The sequence below is a fragment of the Triticum dicoccoides genome, chromosome 4B (assembly GCF_002162155.2).
Source record: "Triticum dicoccoides isolate Atlit2015 ecotype Zavitan chromosome 4B, WEW_v2.0, whole genome shotgun sequence".
Classification (NCBI taxonomy): Eukaryota; Viridiplantae; Streptophyta; class Magnoliopsida; order Poales; family Poaceae; genus Triticum; species Triticum dicoccoides.
This window is the reverse complement of record NC_041387.1, coordinates 582,307,726-582,323,964: the sequence shown is the minus strand read 5'-3', so window position 1 is coordinate 582,323,964 and position 16,239 is coordinate 582,307,726. Positions and strand designations below refer to the sequence as shown.

The window sequence follows — 16,239 nt, the reverse complement described above, 5'->3', positions numbered from 1 at the left end:
TTGAGCACTCCTCTCATCGTGTCTGCACTTCACTTACTTTTTTGTCTCAAAAAAAACTGCACTTACTTTTTTAGTTCTGAAAGCGGACTTTGGTGTTTGACAAACTGCACTTTACTCTGTTCCATTTTTTTTTGATAAAACATCCGATATATTCATTTTCAATCATGACATTACAACAAACATCAGAAATAATAAAAATTACATATAGATTCATTGATCACCTAATGACGACTACAAGCACTGAAGCGCACCAAAGGCGCACCATCGTCATCGCCCCTCCCTTACTATAGCCGGATAGTACTTATTGTAGTTGACAGTCAGGAAGTCATTGTGCTAAGGCCTCATATGACCAGCGCACCAAAATAGCAACTGCCGCCTATGAAGAGTAGCGTAGATCGGAAGAATTCAATCTGAAGACACACGAACATATATGAACAACAAACAAATCTGAGCAAATCCATCAAAGGGAGATCCGCCAGAGAGACACCTCCACGTGCCCTAGACGGGGAGAACCTTATTTCATTTTCAATGAGCTGTCGCCGTCTTGCTTTCCAAATTGATGGTCGAAACCTGGTCTCTTTGCTATGTTCTAGAAAAAACTTTGTAAATAAGATATCGATGAGCCAATCAACTTTACTTAGCGTCGTTTTAACGAAGCGGTTCATTTTGTACTCCAAAGCACTATTTAACTACACATAAAACAGAAGTAAACGACTACTCATGCTTTGACACGTGCTCTACGCCAGAGATGCAAACCAATCAATCTGAGTGCCAAGTTCTGGCCTTGTTTGTGGGTGCCGCCGCTAGCTGCGACTTGCAACTTGCAAGCAGTAGTTTCGCCTGTCGTTGAAACAATTTGTTTTTTGTTTGGTCAACTTTGGTGTTGGTGCTGCACCCGACTGGCGACTTTAGATTGTCATGCCGCTGTCACGTTTGCAGGCACAGGATGACAAAGTCTGAGCTGACCATAACTGTCAGAAATTGATATATTTTTTCTTATTATATACTGTTCTCTGTTTGGTTCGCCCATTTCATGTTCAGTTCATAGTACAATAATCGCTGTGGATTGTAGATGAGGAGGAGCTGAAAGATGTGGACGTAGGCCGAGAGCATCGCGTCGGTTTTCAACTTATTAAAATTCGAAAGTTGTTTCAAGTTGCTCCTGCGCGGCCAGTGATCACTTATTGGCATCCGATTCTTGCAACTACAAAAAGACCTGGTGACATTTTACTGGCATTTTTTCCCCAAACAATTCCCAACTCTTATCTTACTTTAAAGGGAAAAGCTTATTCTTCTCGCACAATCTAGAACTAGGAGGAACAATCCTTGTCGAGACCTGGCAGCGTAGATGATTGGGATGAGATGAGTGCGTGGTCGGTCGCCACTAGTGGAATGGTCTACCACGCATGAGCTCGAGCTCACTCTCTTTGGTCCTTTTGATCATGCTCGTCTTCAGTTCAGTGGACGTTCTCCTTCCGTAACGTCTCAGTGCGATGCGTGGAGAGCTTGTGTGAATTGCTTCCGTGACCCCCGGCAGATGGTGAGTTGTTTAGCACATCTAGCACGCTTTTGTGGTGTTATTAAGAAGCGCGTCTGTCTCTCTGGTGGATCACTGCCTAACTCAACTAACATCATTTCTTGACAGCAGGAAGCCGGCCGGTTCATCCGACACTAGCTATCATATCATACGTACCATAATAATGCCATTGCCGTGACAGTGATGCTACTGTGGAAGGGACAAACGAGCGGTCAAAAGCTCCACCGATCTCTATCTCCTCGAGCTTTACGAGATTCTTGTTCTTATCCACGTAGTGGTGGTAGTAGTGGCGATGAATCTCCATTTGTTTAATTTCCACTTGTGTTCCGATTGACTCTCTCTAGGTAGCAGTGATGGCGGATGGGGTTTCAGGCAGGGCGTTGAAGGTTGAGCGGCTGTGCAGTGCAGGCGTAGGACTTGGACTTCACTGATCGGCGTGTTGCACATGGCACGGAGTGGACTGAAGCAGAGGTCGCCGGATCACCAGATGCGGCCGGAGTTGACTTGATTCCTGGTGTCCCTGGTGTCCCTTGTGAGCCGTGACCGACAGGCGTAGCTTGCCAAGTCGAGGCCATGCACATGCAGCGGTAGCAATTCTTCATTATCGGTTCTTCGCTATATGGGCTGTTATATGTGGATTTTCTTTTCCTGGTTTTTGTTCTCCATTATCGAAAAGGAGGAGATCGCAGTCACCAGCTCACTTGGCTCGCGCAAAAGGGGGAGTAGAAAGAGAGAGTGTCAAAGTGGTTGAGGCATCATCGTCACCTCACACGCACAAGCAGAGATGGGCAACGGCGGCAATGAACGTGATGGCGAATAGGCCACATGTATGTATGTACGTACGTCTTGGCTCGAAATGCCAAAGCAGCGGGAATCCATCTTTTCGTTCTTTCTTTCTCTCCCGGTGCAGTTAGGTATAGCATGTGTTGCGCCGAAAAGGACGGATAGATGCAAAGCCAAACGGAAAAAGAAACAACTGTCTGCAGATCGTCACTGGGATCGGTTTTTGTGGCCACGGACAGAGGATCAGTTCGATCCTATCCTGCCTGCCTCTGCCTGGCCTAGTGGTAGTAGCCACCTTCATTTGACGTCCCATTTCCTGTTAAAGACCACGAATCTAAATCCAGACCGACTGCGAGGAGAGAAAACTCCATCCAGCTCGCTCGAGGCTAGCACGATCCAGCTCCAGCTCCAGCTCTAGACCCGGTCGGTTCTGCTCGTGGGTCGCCGTGGGAAACGAACAGGGGCTGTAGTATAGTCATCGTGAGGTCCACCACCCGACTCATATCGAGTCAACGACCGACCATTCCTAGAATGAATCGACAGCGAGGGGAAGACCAACCTTTTTCACATTCATGCAGCATACATGCATGGTGTTTCCGCTGGAGTGTGAATGCTCCCGACAGTTTGCTCGGATTAGCATAATTGACTCCGTCTGTCAGTGTCAGCGTTCGACACAAACGGGAGCCCCTTTTCCATTTAGTTCATCGACTGTCATGATTCCGGCACAATACTCGCTTCTCCATCTGCATTTCCTTCTTCTTTCTGTGGAATAATAATACTTATTTATGGCAGTGAACGGAAATAGGTTGACTACTAGGACAGCAGTTTGGGACACCTAGGTGCCCAGGCTCCTTGCCTTTCAACCGCTCGATTGCGTTGAGATGCGTGTTCACATATTACATTACAATTGACTGATTTAGAAATAATTATGGCAGAATACCTACCATAAATATGGCCATTAGTAGCATGCAAGACAATAATTATGTAGTAGTAGCAAATAGGAAAGAGAATGCCATGCATGGCAACGTTGCATATTTGAGAGCTATTAATTTGAGAGACACAAATCAGAAATTAATGCATATGGAGACATTTTTCATACGTGTATTAGTTTTTTTTGAGACATTTTTCATACGTGTATTAGTAAGAGGTATGTTGTACTCATCCGTGAAACATGCTTTTTTTACTAGGTATATGACATATTGAGTATATGATATCATGGGTATACCCAATGGGACGTTGTGTACGACTCGGTGTTAATGTTTATCTGAATGACATATACCTTAAAAATTAATTCATTAGAAACATACATACAAACACCCTTTGGGTATACGATATCATAGGTATATCCAATGTATACCTAATAGGTATGTACGTACAATTTGAAGATTACGATATAGGATAAACTAGGTATACAAAATAGGAGGTATGTTGTACTCTTATCGTCGTAGGGTATATTATAGCATGGGTATCATACATTAGTCATACGATATACTGAATATATATTAGAAACATACATACGAACAAAATGTAATAGTTCAAAAAATAAATTATTGAATATATATACGCACCTGCGTATACATATAATTTCGTTTGTAGGTATTAGCTACCCGTAGGAAACAAAAATACGTGTATTAGATACCCGCAGTAATTCAAAACAAATCAACATTAATAAGATCTATTGTATGGCAAGTCTTCCATGCCTAATATTTAGAAAACAAAAATAAAATATAAGTATGAAAAGTCTTGCATGAAGAATAATTGGGAAACAAATTAAATATACCACACTTTCCAAAACAAACAAATTAAATATATATGTCGAACATTCCATCGGATCAAACGATCGAGACCGGATGGCGGCTAAACACCTCCATCGCCGCCTTAACAACAACCAACCAATCTGGTGCCAACAGCAGAACAAACTCTCTCATGTTCACCCCGGAAGCTTAGCCGCGGGGCTACTCTAGTTGGACACGTCTCTTCTCGTTAATTATGTTGTGTGAACCGAACACGTTTCGGTTAGATGCTGCTGCTCCTCATGGGTCGCGTGCCTCAACAGTGGGGTGATGCGTAAGGCATGATGAGATTGAGTAATCAACAAATGGAAACATTGTTAATTACCCGACAAAGAAGTGAGGGCGGGAAGCAAAGAATGCATAAACTTCAACGTCAGATTCTCATGCTCAATTTTGTTGTGAGAGTTTTAAAATGCGAGACGATAAGGTTGAGTATACACCAGTAGTAGAGTAGCTAGGATGAGTGCGTAGTACAAGACAAGATGTCCAAAACTCCCATTGCTGGAGGGGAATGGATAGAGTGCAAATAAAGCGAAAGAATACGTTCAAGCTACCCAAGGCCCAAGTAGGGGCAATGCATATACAACCATGACACAGTGACAGAATATCCCTTGTAAGCCGCCATACGGGATAAGTTGATCAGTTGTAAACCCCTGGCGTTTGTAACCTCCTTCGATATAGTGAAGTTTGGCTGGCTAGCGTCCATGATTTTTTCCCTTCGTCTTGGAGGGTTTTTCACGTTGAAATCTTGTGTCCCCTGCTTGTTTGTTTTTTCCGTCGAGTTGATTTGTCTGTCGTATCTCTAACACACGTGGTGTAGAACTGTATAGTAAAATTAGATGCATGATCATGCTTTATTTATATGTGTGAATGAATTATGGCGGTGTACTAACCAAACATCAACAATATGAGAAATCCAAAAAAAGGTACAATTCACTCCTCAAGGAATCCTCCATCCTCTCCAAAAGAAGGTACAATACCTGAAGAAGAAGAAGAAGAAGATGGAATAACAAAAATGATGTCAATGCAGTCAAACCATCATCAGTCCGACGAAGACACATCCGACTCCCTCAGCGTTGACCACAATCCTATCGCTAGATCTGACGGTGCACCCACTACTAAAACCGAAGAAGAAACCGGAGGAGAAATTATTCCGCACCACCGCCATAAGAGCCGAAGCAACGGACAACATGACCTACTTGTTCATCCGATCACGTTGTGGGTTGTAGCGTCTCACGCGTTGTCAATGTAGGGGAATGTGCTAGGGAAAACAATTTTTTTTTACCGTGCAGGATCCAACCAAGATCACTATCAAGGTGCGGGTAACAAAGCCATACCCTTAACGAATACATCAGTGCAATGGACATGTTGACATTGTCGATGAAGACCTTTGATTCCATTGGCTAGGTTATACCTCTCAGCCGCGAAGATCCACCCTATCTAGCGTAGAAGATTACGACACCTCCAAGGTATCCACACGTATCAAAGTAGCACATCAATTCGTGGACCAACACAACGAAGCAACAGAGAATCTAGATCTAATCTAGAGGAAGAGCAAGGTGCCAGCTAGAAGGGTACAGGGCGCCGCCAGCAAGAGGGCTAGGCCAAGGGCTTGATGTCTCCCTGGTGCACTATCGGCCCTCCTTATATAGGTGGCCCGGTAGGGGGTGGCCGACCAAGGAAAGGAGCCCCACCTGCACGCGTCAGGGAGTCCTAATAGGACTCCATCTAGCTTGCCTCGAACCCCAATTCAAGGGGTCGTCCTACCTGGCCCAACCAGGTTGTGTTGCCCCCCCCTCCCGCGCAAAGGGGAAGGCCTCGATAGGATCCTTTTGAAACATGACTTTTCTAGAAGTTTTTACCTAGTTCTAGAACCCGCGGTACCTTCCAAAACACTTTCGGACATCACCGAAACACTAGGACCTCTCGAAACACTTTTTGAACCTTTCTCTCCGAGTCTTCATTAAATCGTAGCATTACTAAATGTCGCTAAAGTTAAGCGTGCGACCCTATAGACAGTGACGGAGCTTCCTTAGGGCCAAGGTGGGCTATTGCCCTCCGCCCTAGTCTAGAAAAATCCTCTTGAATACCCTTACTTGTTAGGCTTAAATCTTGAAGATTATTGAATGTGTAAGTACAATTTGTCATCTTGGTACACTCAACTCTGTTTTTCCTCTTTAACATTCTTTGTCAAGCTCTATCACTACCTATAGGTTCGAGCATATGTGGGCATGTCTAGAACACCTTTCGTTCAACCATAATCAGCGGGACCTGGACACCCATGAGGATTCCCATATATCATCGAAGATCTTTGCCTTGCGATACGTTACACAACCCGAGGTGAGACTTTGACAACATTCTTGTTATCAACTCCTTGATCACTATACCTAGTTATCCTTGTTTCCGATTTGTACTCTTTCCTCGTTTCCGTAGTCTGGTATCCCGTGGCTAACTCTTTACTCACAATACCTGGTTAGGCGATGTTGGACATTGTAATACCCAGTGGACTTAGAGTTTATCTCTCCATCACCAGAGGGGCAAATTCCAGTCTTGACATATCACCTTTACAATTACCAAGTTACGTAATAACGTATTATGACCCCGAATCAACCATCCGGTATCTGGGTCTATGATATAAGGACGCAAGTAAACGTCAAGATCTCGCAGTATTTCATAAGTGGGCATATCCAACAACATTGTTATTATAACAATGTGCTCTCATTATTATCGGCATCCTTGTTACATTAACAATGTTCATGCTCAGGAAATTAAGACCATCAACACTACATGAGCTAGTCCAGAGGCCTGACTAGGGATATGTTTGGACTTTATTATTTCACATATGCAATTGAGTTTTCCTACAAATCCCATATTCAGGAACCAATGTAATTCTAGCATAGAAAATAAACTTGACCGCGAACATGAAAAAAGAATAATAACAACTTTATTATTTCCTCTAGAGCATATTTCTATAAGTCACCACCACCGGAAGGCTGAAGCGACGGGCGACATAGACTTACCACAAGCCCAAGACAGGAAAAACTAAGACTCACACAGGTAGATATGGGCATCCCCTCGTTCTCCCACTGACAGAGCCAGCTGAGGAGGAGAAGGGCGGCGATCAATCAGCAGAGGAGATACGACAGCTAAGAAAATAGGTAAGGCGGCGCAGAGAAAGAATGACTAGGTGCATGATTATGCTTAAATGGTACACGTTGGGGAAGTCACTTCTAGGAGTTTGGTAATGCAAAAGAATAACACTAGCAAGAGCACTTAGAAAAAAGAACTGACACTATAAAGATGATACAAATGACTACATTGCAAAAAAAAAAAATAGAAAAAATAAGCGCATTGCATTAAAATCGATATGTGAGGCAGAAAACCAATGGAGATCGATGCGGTATATGATCCACCGGCCACGTGACTAGGGTTTCTTTTGAGTGGCCCGTGTGCGACTCGGGATTAGGTGTAAGCGATAGAAATAATGGTTTTGCTATTTGATTTGAATATCCTAATTTCATTTATTCGGTGGGGCTGAAACAATTATCATTGAAAAAAAAGTTTTATAAAGAAAAAGATTCAATACTTTTGGCTTTAATGGGCTAAATGGAGTACAATAGGAATTGCATATAAATAGAATAATTATTAATGCTTGGGTTCTTCCAATTATGTGTAGCAACTGGAATCGCATACTTTTGGCTTTAAGGAAGAAGTAGCAATCAACAACGAATTCATGGCAAAGCATATTGACTGGTCTACCATTCTGTTTTTGCTTAAAGCCCCCTGTACAATCTCAGAGTTCACTTCCACCACCATCCAAGCGTACATCCAGACGGGTCTTCTCTGCACAGGGGCTAAAGATGGAACACTCAAACATGTCGAGGTCCTGCACGCAAAGTTGCCGCCACCAACGTGTAGAAGAGAGAGACAGGGGCGGAAGATCCCACCACCCGCCGCTCTCATTCGCAGCTCCGTTCCCACCTGAGCCCAGCCGGTCGGTGGCTGCCGGCAGCAACCTGCTGCTACTTCCGTTGCTCCTCCTCCCTCCCCTCCCACTCCCTCTCAGCCCCAGCTCGAGCGAGAGAGCATCTCCCTCCCGAGCGACCGCGTCCGCCTCCCTCCCCTGCCCCCCGTGCGGTTCTTGGTGACGGCGCGGCGGCTTGGCTGGCCGGCCTCGCCTCCAGTTGACCCGACTGACTCTCCCCCATTCGGTCAGCCCGGAGGAGGAGGAGGAGGCGGAGGGGATTTGCTTGACTTTTTGAAGCTTCTCGCTCGTTTCTCTCCTAGCGTTGCGGCTGCCGGCCAACGGCCTCGCGGATTTTTCTCCAGTCTCACCCCCTCCTTCAAGTGGCGGCGGAGATCAGCTGGATCCAAAAGCCTCGCCAGAAACCGGCTGGGACTCTAGGGTTGGCTGCTCAGCTCAGTTGTCTTCGGCGGCTGCTCCTCCTGATCCCTCCCGTTGCCGCTGGCCAGCTCTCTCTGGCTTTGCTGACTTGACCCGGGACGGAGGAAAGAGGAGCAGAGTTCGCCTGTGGATCTTCGGGAAAGGAAGCTCATTCATCCTGTCAGCTGGGAGGTAGAGGAAGAGATGGGGAACTGCATGAAGTCCACGGCCCGGGTGGATCACAGCATGAACACTAGTGCCGCCTGTGAGTGCCTCTCTTACTACTTGCCCCTAATTATGTTTTGAACTCACTCTGTAAAGAGATATAAGAGCGTTTAGATCACAACTTTAGTGATCTATAAACGCTCTTATATTTCTTTACAGAGGGAGTAGTATGTATTTGTCAGTTTCTACTTACCTGCATCTTTTTTGTTCGATTGCTTTGGCTGTTTTGATTATTTGCAGTTCTTTGATTTGCTTTGTGTTGAATTGAGAGGCGTACCATATCTGGGGCAAATATGGATACCATGTTATGCATCTTACACTTCTATTTCAGTCACTAGTTTTTACCTACTTCGTTCCTCTGGTGCACCTTCGCCTCTATTTTTGGAGGAAATTGACTATTTATTATTAAGTTCGTCGGAGTTTGATTAAAACTACAAAGTTGATTTCTTCTTGACAAAAAATGTCTAGGGACTAGATTGTGAGAGATGATTAGTGCTAATGAAAAAGAAGAAGATCCCGCGTACACACGTCGTATACATGTACAAGTATAAGGATAGTGATCGGCCGATAACTATCTACATCGATCCACGCCTCCATCTATACCTAGCCGTCGCAACTCATCAGGCAGCGCGGCCGCCTCCTCAACCCTATGCGATGAATTCATCATCCGGTGCGCTAGCCGCTCACAATTCTTCGACGCTGTTTCTAATCTCTCCATGATCGGCCCATAACTATCTACATCGGTCCACACCTCCATCTATACCTAGCCGTCGCAACTCATCAGGCAGCGCAGCCGCCTCCTCAACCCTATGCGACGAATTCATCATCTGGTGCGCTAGCCGCTCACAATTCTTCGACGCTGTTTCTAATCTCTCCATTGTCAATAATAAAAAAACACAATGAAAATCGTTGCACCTAAGAAAGGATCGTAGCAAATCCTACAGAAAAATAGAATCGCGACATCTAGCACCTAAGGATCCTAACACATTTTTTGTCCTTTCCTGCTCCATGATTTTTTTTCTCTCTCGTGGAGTGATCCATCAGTATGTGTTCCGTGTGTAGTAATCGATATGTATACGACCTGTGTACACGTGGGATCTTTTTCATTTTCCCTTAGCACTAATCATCTCTTACGCTCCAGTCCCTGGTTAACGTTTTGTCAAGAAAAAATGAACTTTGTAGTTATAATCAAATTCCGACGAACTTAATAATAAATAGTCAATTTCCTCCTATTTTTGTCCCCCTTTCTTATTTCAGAACATGCCATGCTGCATGGATAAGAACATTAATTTCTTCTTAGGTCTCGTATACTTCAAATTACCCGAGAGTAAATAAAACGGAACTTATTTAATTCGGAATTTCAGATAGCAGAGAGCTCCTTCAGTTCATATCTTCAGTTTCATTGTAAACCTGAAGATGTTATTGTTGCCAATTTGTTCTTACACACATTTCCTTTGTTTCTTGTTGGGCCATCAGATCCATCGAAAGTGACCAGCAAAACAAGCATGTCATCTGCTACTTCTGCGAGCAAGACCAACTCAACTCGTTCAACGTTTACTCTGCCATCTATAAGAGATCGCAGTGAGCCTCCCCGGACAGAAGGTGAAATCTTGTCATCGTCGAACTTGAAGGCCTTCTTGTTCAATGATCTTAAAAATGCGACCAAGAATTTCCGCCCGGACAGTCTTCTTGGGGAAGGAGGGTTTGGGCATGTTTTCAAAGGTTGGATTGATGAACACACTCTTGCTCCTTCGAAACCGGGAAGCGGTATGGTTGTTGCTGTCAAGAAGCTTAAACCAGAAGGTTTCCAAGGGCACAAGGAATGGCTGGTAGGTTCAAGACTCCTTACCAATAATTTTCTACTTTCCTCTGGCTATTTTTCATGTTTCCTGATGGTTGATTTTCCTGCTCAGACGGAGGTTAACTACCTTGGCCAACTTCACCATGCCAATCTTGTTAAGCTCATTGGTTATTGCTCTGATGGTGATAACAGACTTCTGGTGTATGAGTTCATGCCCAAGGGAAGTTTGGAGAATCATCTGTTCAGAAGTATGTTCTTTAATCCATATGGGTTTTATTGCTAAATCATTTATTTCTGACGTCTTTAATATTCATGTGTCAACTATCAAGTAACCAATAATGTTTGTATTCTTTTAGGAGGTGCTGATCCTTTGTCATGGGGAATAAGGCTTAAGGTTGCTATCGGGGCTGCTAAGGGTTTGTCATTTTTACATCATGCTGAAAACCAAGTTATATATCGTGATTTCAAGGCATCAAACATTCTTCTTGACTCGGTACGGTTGAAATATAATGTTGACTCTGATTACAAGCCAACCTTTGGGGTCTTTTAACTTAACTTGTTACTCTTGATTCAATGCAGGAATTCAACGCGAAGCTTTCAGATTTTGGATTAGCGAAAGCTGGTCCAACTGGGGATAAAACTCATGTTTCCACACAAGTGATGGGCACCCATGGATATGCTGCTCCAGAGTATATCGCAACAGGTTAGAAGATTATCTTTGTGTTTGTATTTACAAAAATGGGGCCATGTCTCCCTTCTTTATGTGTCATGTGACATCAGTTCTGACAAATGGATGTTGATGTTGGGTCTTCCCTCTGTATTAGCTAAACCTAAGTTGAAATGTTTTCTGGCCTAAATCATCCCATACCTATGGTGAAGCCCTATTAGTTTAAAGTAGCATAATCATATCATGGTGTTCTCCAATCATGTAGACCATCATGGAATTGTTTCCTGATTTCCCTTGATAGTCAACTACACTTGCCTTCTGTTTGTCTACATTTCCTGATCCAGCAATTTCATTGTTATATATGTCAAGTCAAACAAATATTAAATGTAGGAAATGGTCCACTCCACTTTATTCCTATTAAATTCGACACCGGCCATATTATTCTTGGATTTTATAAAATGACAGTACATATGAACATGTATTAATTATACTGTGCATAAGAAATGAACGAATATTTATTGTTTATTTCTGGATAAACCCATTCTCATGTTACTTAATATTCACAGGTCGCCTCTCTGCTAAGGCAGACGTCTACAGCTTCGGGGTGGTGTTGCTTGAGTTGCTGACCGGGAGACGAGCCCTGGACAAGTCAAAGCCAGGCATAGAGCAGAACCTAGTGGACTGGGCCAAACCGCACCTGCGTGACAAGCGCAGGCTGTACCGTGTCATGGACACGAAGCTGGGAGGCCAGTATCCTAAGAAAGGCGCACATGCCGTCGCGAACCTCGCCTTGCAATGCATCTGCAACGACGCCAAGATGCGGCCGCAGATCTCAGAGGTCTTAGAAGAGCTGGAGCAGCTCCAAGACTCTAAAAGCAATTTAATGTCGCCGCAGGTTGACATCCGGAGGACCTCCAATACCGTCCCAAAGTCGCCAATGAGGGGCCAACCCTCGCCGCGGCGCTCTCTTGGAGCGATGGCGCCGCCGTCACCGGCATTTAGGACCGCGCAAGTGCACTAGAAGCACAGCTTAGAAGGGGGAGAGAGATGTATCCGTACGGCTGTACATTTGGTGGCGAGCTGTGTAATAGTTGTTTCTAGTGATGCTTCTTGCTCATTTGTAGGGTCTGGCACGGAATATGACTACGACACTCTGATGAATTGTTTTTCACCAAATCTGTGAGGTGTGCCTCACTGGGTTCTGTTCTGGTCCATTCTCATCGCGGTGCCGGGTTTATCTTCTGCAGACATGATACTGGATGATCCCTTGTTGACATGACAGAAACTGTGGACTGGGAGCATGTCCAGGCTTCATTGGTTACCAAATTCGTCGCCCAATTGTGCTCGATAAGAAACTGGCATGTTATCAGATAGGGTCTTGATGTTTTTTGTCACAGCTGCATATTCCTCAGGCAATTGCAATCCCTTTGTCCAGATAGGGATTAATATATGTAACATACAGGAAAGGACTCCCCTCTTGCAACATTATGCAACTGAACAAGATAAAATGGAAAAATGAGCCTTGAATTTCAGGAATGTATATGTACTAGATGTATGTCTCTTGGGTTTAGTGATGATTTGATGAACTTGCACAAATTTGTTGTGGAGAACAAAAACAGCAGCGATAAGCATGCCAGCCTGCTAAGGCGGGTAAATGATACAGTGTGTCTCATTTCTCGACAATAAACTCCTGAATCTCTATTCCAGTGTGACGGGCGCCGCCCTGCTTCCTCACCAAAACTTCGTCGCCAACTTTCAGTGAAGTCACAGGAATAGCAGTCCTTCCACCAGATCCTACATCAGACAATCATACAGCTCAGGAATAATTTGGTCAAGATAGACCAATGATAAACCTTGAGTCCTTATCTGAAGTTCTGAACCTTAACTAAATCTAGGGGAGTATCAGTACGATACCCCCACGATGGTTTTAAAGGTTTCCTTTTACAACAACACTTTGTACTCAGTTGATTTCCAGAGTTGTATGAGGTTTCATTTTCTGGTGAAACTTTGTACTGTGAATTCCCAGTGCTGCACCTTTTTTTTTTAAGGCAGTGCTAAAGTATAGTTAACTGTGTAGGCATAGGAACTGGGAAATTTCCTGTTAATCTACTGACAGAAGTCATTCAGAAATAGATATTTTCTTATGTCTTGTTAGAATCACAAATCCAAAAGAACTTTACACATTATCTTCAGAAAATGTGCTAGGTGGGTTTACCTCTGTCAGGACCAATAAGTGCAACTGTCTCTGCATTTTGAAGGAAAATGCTATATGTGCCATTTCCAGAGTTCTCCTGTAGCAAGTCCAGTAACGTCATGAAACTGAGAATGGATGTGCAGATATCATTAAAAGGAAGACCCTTTTTTATGTACCTTTGCTTCTACAAGGATGAGAGGCCTTGATTCAATCTTCACGCGGCCGACAATTGAAGTTCGCCACAATCCATTTTGATCAACAACAATTACTTCCCTGCCTGATTGCAGCTCTGAGAGGTAGCTAGTCTTGTCGCCGGGGACTGTAACATATGCATGCACAGGCCCCTAAAAATGGAAAGGACATACTTAGTGAAGCCTGCTGTAATGCAATATCTGAGATAGGTTACTGCAATCTAAATGATTGATATCTTACTGCATTGACCCTGAAAGGTCTGCTAGCAATGTAGTTTGTCTCCAAGCATTCAGAGTGAACAAGGAACATTCCTCTTGCATAGGAACCGACCTGAAAAAAAAAATGGCATCCATCGTCACATCCATGTGTATGCTTTTAACCAATCGTGTGCAGTAGGAGTAGGATATTAGTAGTGTTGTTTTCTTTATATGTTCCTCGACAGTGAAAAGGTGAGAAATTACACAAACCAGAAGGCCTTCACCGGGTCGCATGATACTACAGAGATCCACACAAACACGATCGCCCATACCAACAACTTCAACCTTTGATACAGTAGCCTTTGTCAACTGTAACTGGCTCTTTGCCTCGTTCCTTCTGTCAAAATAATCCTGAGTGATTAAAGGAGGGAAGAAATAACAATGGGTAAATCATACAATCAGATAAATGATAATCAGTGACCATAGCAAAATACTGCCTTTTGTACACTAAAATTTAGATATGTGCACATAGTGAGCAATATATCTAATTTTACATGAGGCCATTCTATGCCCAGACACAGATTTACTTGTTAAACACCAAAGAAGTTTGAACAGAATTGTGATGAAATACCTTGAGTTTAATAATATCATCCATGTCCTCTACTTTAAGTACAACTCCATCAAGCCCTTGCTCCAAGGCCTGCAAAATGGGCATCATAAATTCTGAAACAATCTCATCCAGTATAGTCACTGACAGTATATATCATCATTATATGCATGATATGCTGTTGTATGTCCAAATCTCTCGATAATTACCTCAAGAAAAACTTGAGCCTCAGTTGAGTTTGTCGAAACAGCCAATACAGTTCCTGCGCATCCTTGGAAGGCAGCAACTATATTTTCTGCTGGTATAACCTAAGGAATTTGGAAAAGAGGACACCAGTTAGTGCTTCTTATGGGTGAGGTGGGTTTGTAGGGTACTGTTTACAAGTTACCGGACAGGCATGAAACAGCAAAAGAGGACACACAATTTCATAGACAATAACAGGTGTATATTCACATATGCACACTCATTACAGATATAAGGGAGTTCTTGAAACACATAATAAGCGGTAGAGGATGACTAAAATTTGTAGAGCTTAGTATGATGGTTTATCTCACTGTGCCGGCTCTAACATATATACCATGTAAGTCAGGACTTAAGAGAAAATTACAAATGGGTTAGAGATGCAAACATGATATGGTGATATTGAGTGTTTGATTGTCTGACCTGCCAATCACCTCGGAAGTGAATAACGGTGTTCTGTACTTCCACATTGTCTGGTTGTATGAGTTGCAGCTCACTCGGGGAAGAGATTTCAGAAATTGTGGCAACCTTTTGATTCCCCTCATCAAAAATCTGCAGGCCATCAATAAAGAGAGGATGGATACGAGCAGTTGCTGCAGCACACAAACAAAAATTTAATTGGGTTAGGGCCTTAGGCATTGGGTAACAAAGAGATTCCTCTAGTTCAACTAAATGACATAATATCGCTGCTCCGATAAAAAACAATTTGCTCTCACATGACCAGTCCTTGCCGACATCTTTGGATCCAAAGAGGAAAGTGTTCCAACCCCTCTCTACGGCTGCCGTCATCACCTGCCGGTTCTCTGTCCATACCCAGACGGTCTTCTTTGACCCCCCTGGCGCAGCCGGAGCAGAGCACATCTTGATAGACTGTAGGCGCGAGCGGGCTGATGCTGCATCAAGAATCCCAACTCAGGTTCAAATATTGCAATCGGAATCCTAAAATCTTCATTTGATATAAGATCTTAGAGTTTTTCCAACTGCGAGCGTTGGGTTCCGAGGAACGGCTAATACTAGCGAAATCACAGTGGATTCTATCTTAGGGTTCCTGAGTTCTTGGGTTATGAGTAGGTACCAATGTGGCAATGAATCTGAGAGCCTGAGAGCAAGTGTGAAATAAATTTGACCCCAATTATGTTGTGTACTAATACAAGATTTATCCAAGGGCCCGAGAAACAGATTGGGGGAACTGCGGATGGGCAAGAAGAACCCTGTACTACGAAAACTCGCAAGATAAAGAGAGGCGGAAGATTCGTACCTGTTCTTTGGGGCGCCAGGTGGGAGGTATGGAAGCAAGGTAGGGCTTTGGCGGAGCCCGAGATGGAGGAAGAGGAGCAGGAGACAGCCATCGAATCTCTTTGGTGGGCGTTTCCGGGTGGGACATTTGATCATTTGCCCTGTTTTATTTCGGCATTTGATCATTTGACCCTCTACATAGATTAGATGCTTTGCCCTGCTTTTCCTTTTATCTTTTCAAATTTGCCAGGGAGGCACTTTTTGCATGCCAAAAATAGGGACAAAACACAGTAAACGATTATAGAGTAATTAAAAGTAGTATAGTATCAAATTTCCACATGGCACCTCAAGCCTTTTGTTACACGCTCACTCGTTTGTACGCT

The 16,239-nt window shown here is 43.7% G+C and overlaps 2 protein-coding genes across 5 annotated transcripts; one reads left to right on the top strand and one right to left on the bottom strand.

Annotated features, from left to right (window-relative positions):
* The first annotated feature begins 8,075 nt into the window (after positions 1 to 8,075).
* On the top strand, positions 8,076 to 12,438 carry LOC119291568 (probable serine/threonine-protein kinase PBL3). Its single transcript, XM_037570347.1, has 6 exons — positions 8,076 to 8,762; positions 10,199 to 10,551; positions 10,636 to 10,771; positions 10,880 to 11,016; positions 11,103 to 11,226; positions 11,757 to 12,438. Exons 1-6 carry the CDS (start codon positions 8,702 to 8,704, stop codon positions 12,209 to 12,211), a joined length of 1,266 nt encoding a protein of 421 aa, XP_037426244.1. The 5' UTR covers positions 8,076 to 8,701; the 3' UTR covers positions 12,212 to 12,438.
* A 237-nt stretch (positions 12,439 to 12,675) lies between these two features.
* On the bottom strand, positions 12,676 to 16,001 carry LOC119291569 (3-dehydroquinate synthase homolog). Of its 4 annotated transcripts, none has more exons than XM_037570348.1 (10): positions 15,879 to 16,001; positions 15,337 to 15,513; positions 15,044 to 15,213; positions 14,590 to 14,688; positions 14,405 to 14,473; positions 14,038 to 14,184; positions 13,817 to 13,906; positions 13,561 to 13,728; positions 13,406 to 13,481; positions 12,676 to 12,984 (listed from the first exon to the last, which is right to left on the bottom strand). In XM_037570348.1, the coding sequence occupies exons 1-10, from the start codon at positions 15,967 to 15,969 to the stop codon at positions 12,860 to 12,862; spliced, it is 1,212 nt and encodes a 403-aa protein (XP_037426245.1). In that variant the 5' UTR covers positions 15,970 to 16,001; the 3' UTR covers positions 12,676 to 12,859. The 4 variants fall into 4 exon arrangements, with proteins under 4 accessions (XP_037426245.1, XP_037426246.1, XP_037426247.1 ...); XM_037570349.1 differs by having other exon boundaries at positions 14,044 to 14,184; XM_037570350.1 differs by having other exon boundaries at positions 15,337 to 15,507.
* Positions 16,002 to 16,239: the final 238 nt, after the last annotated feature.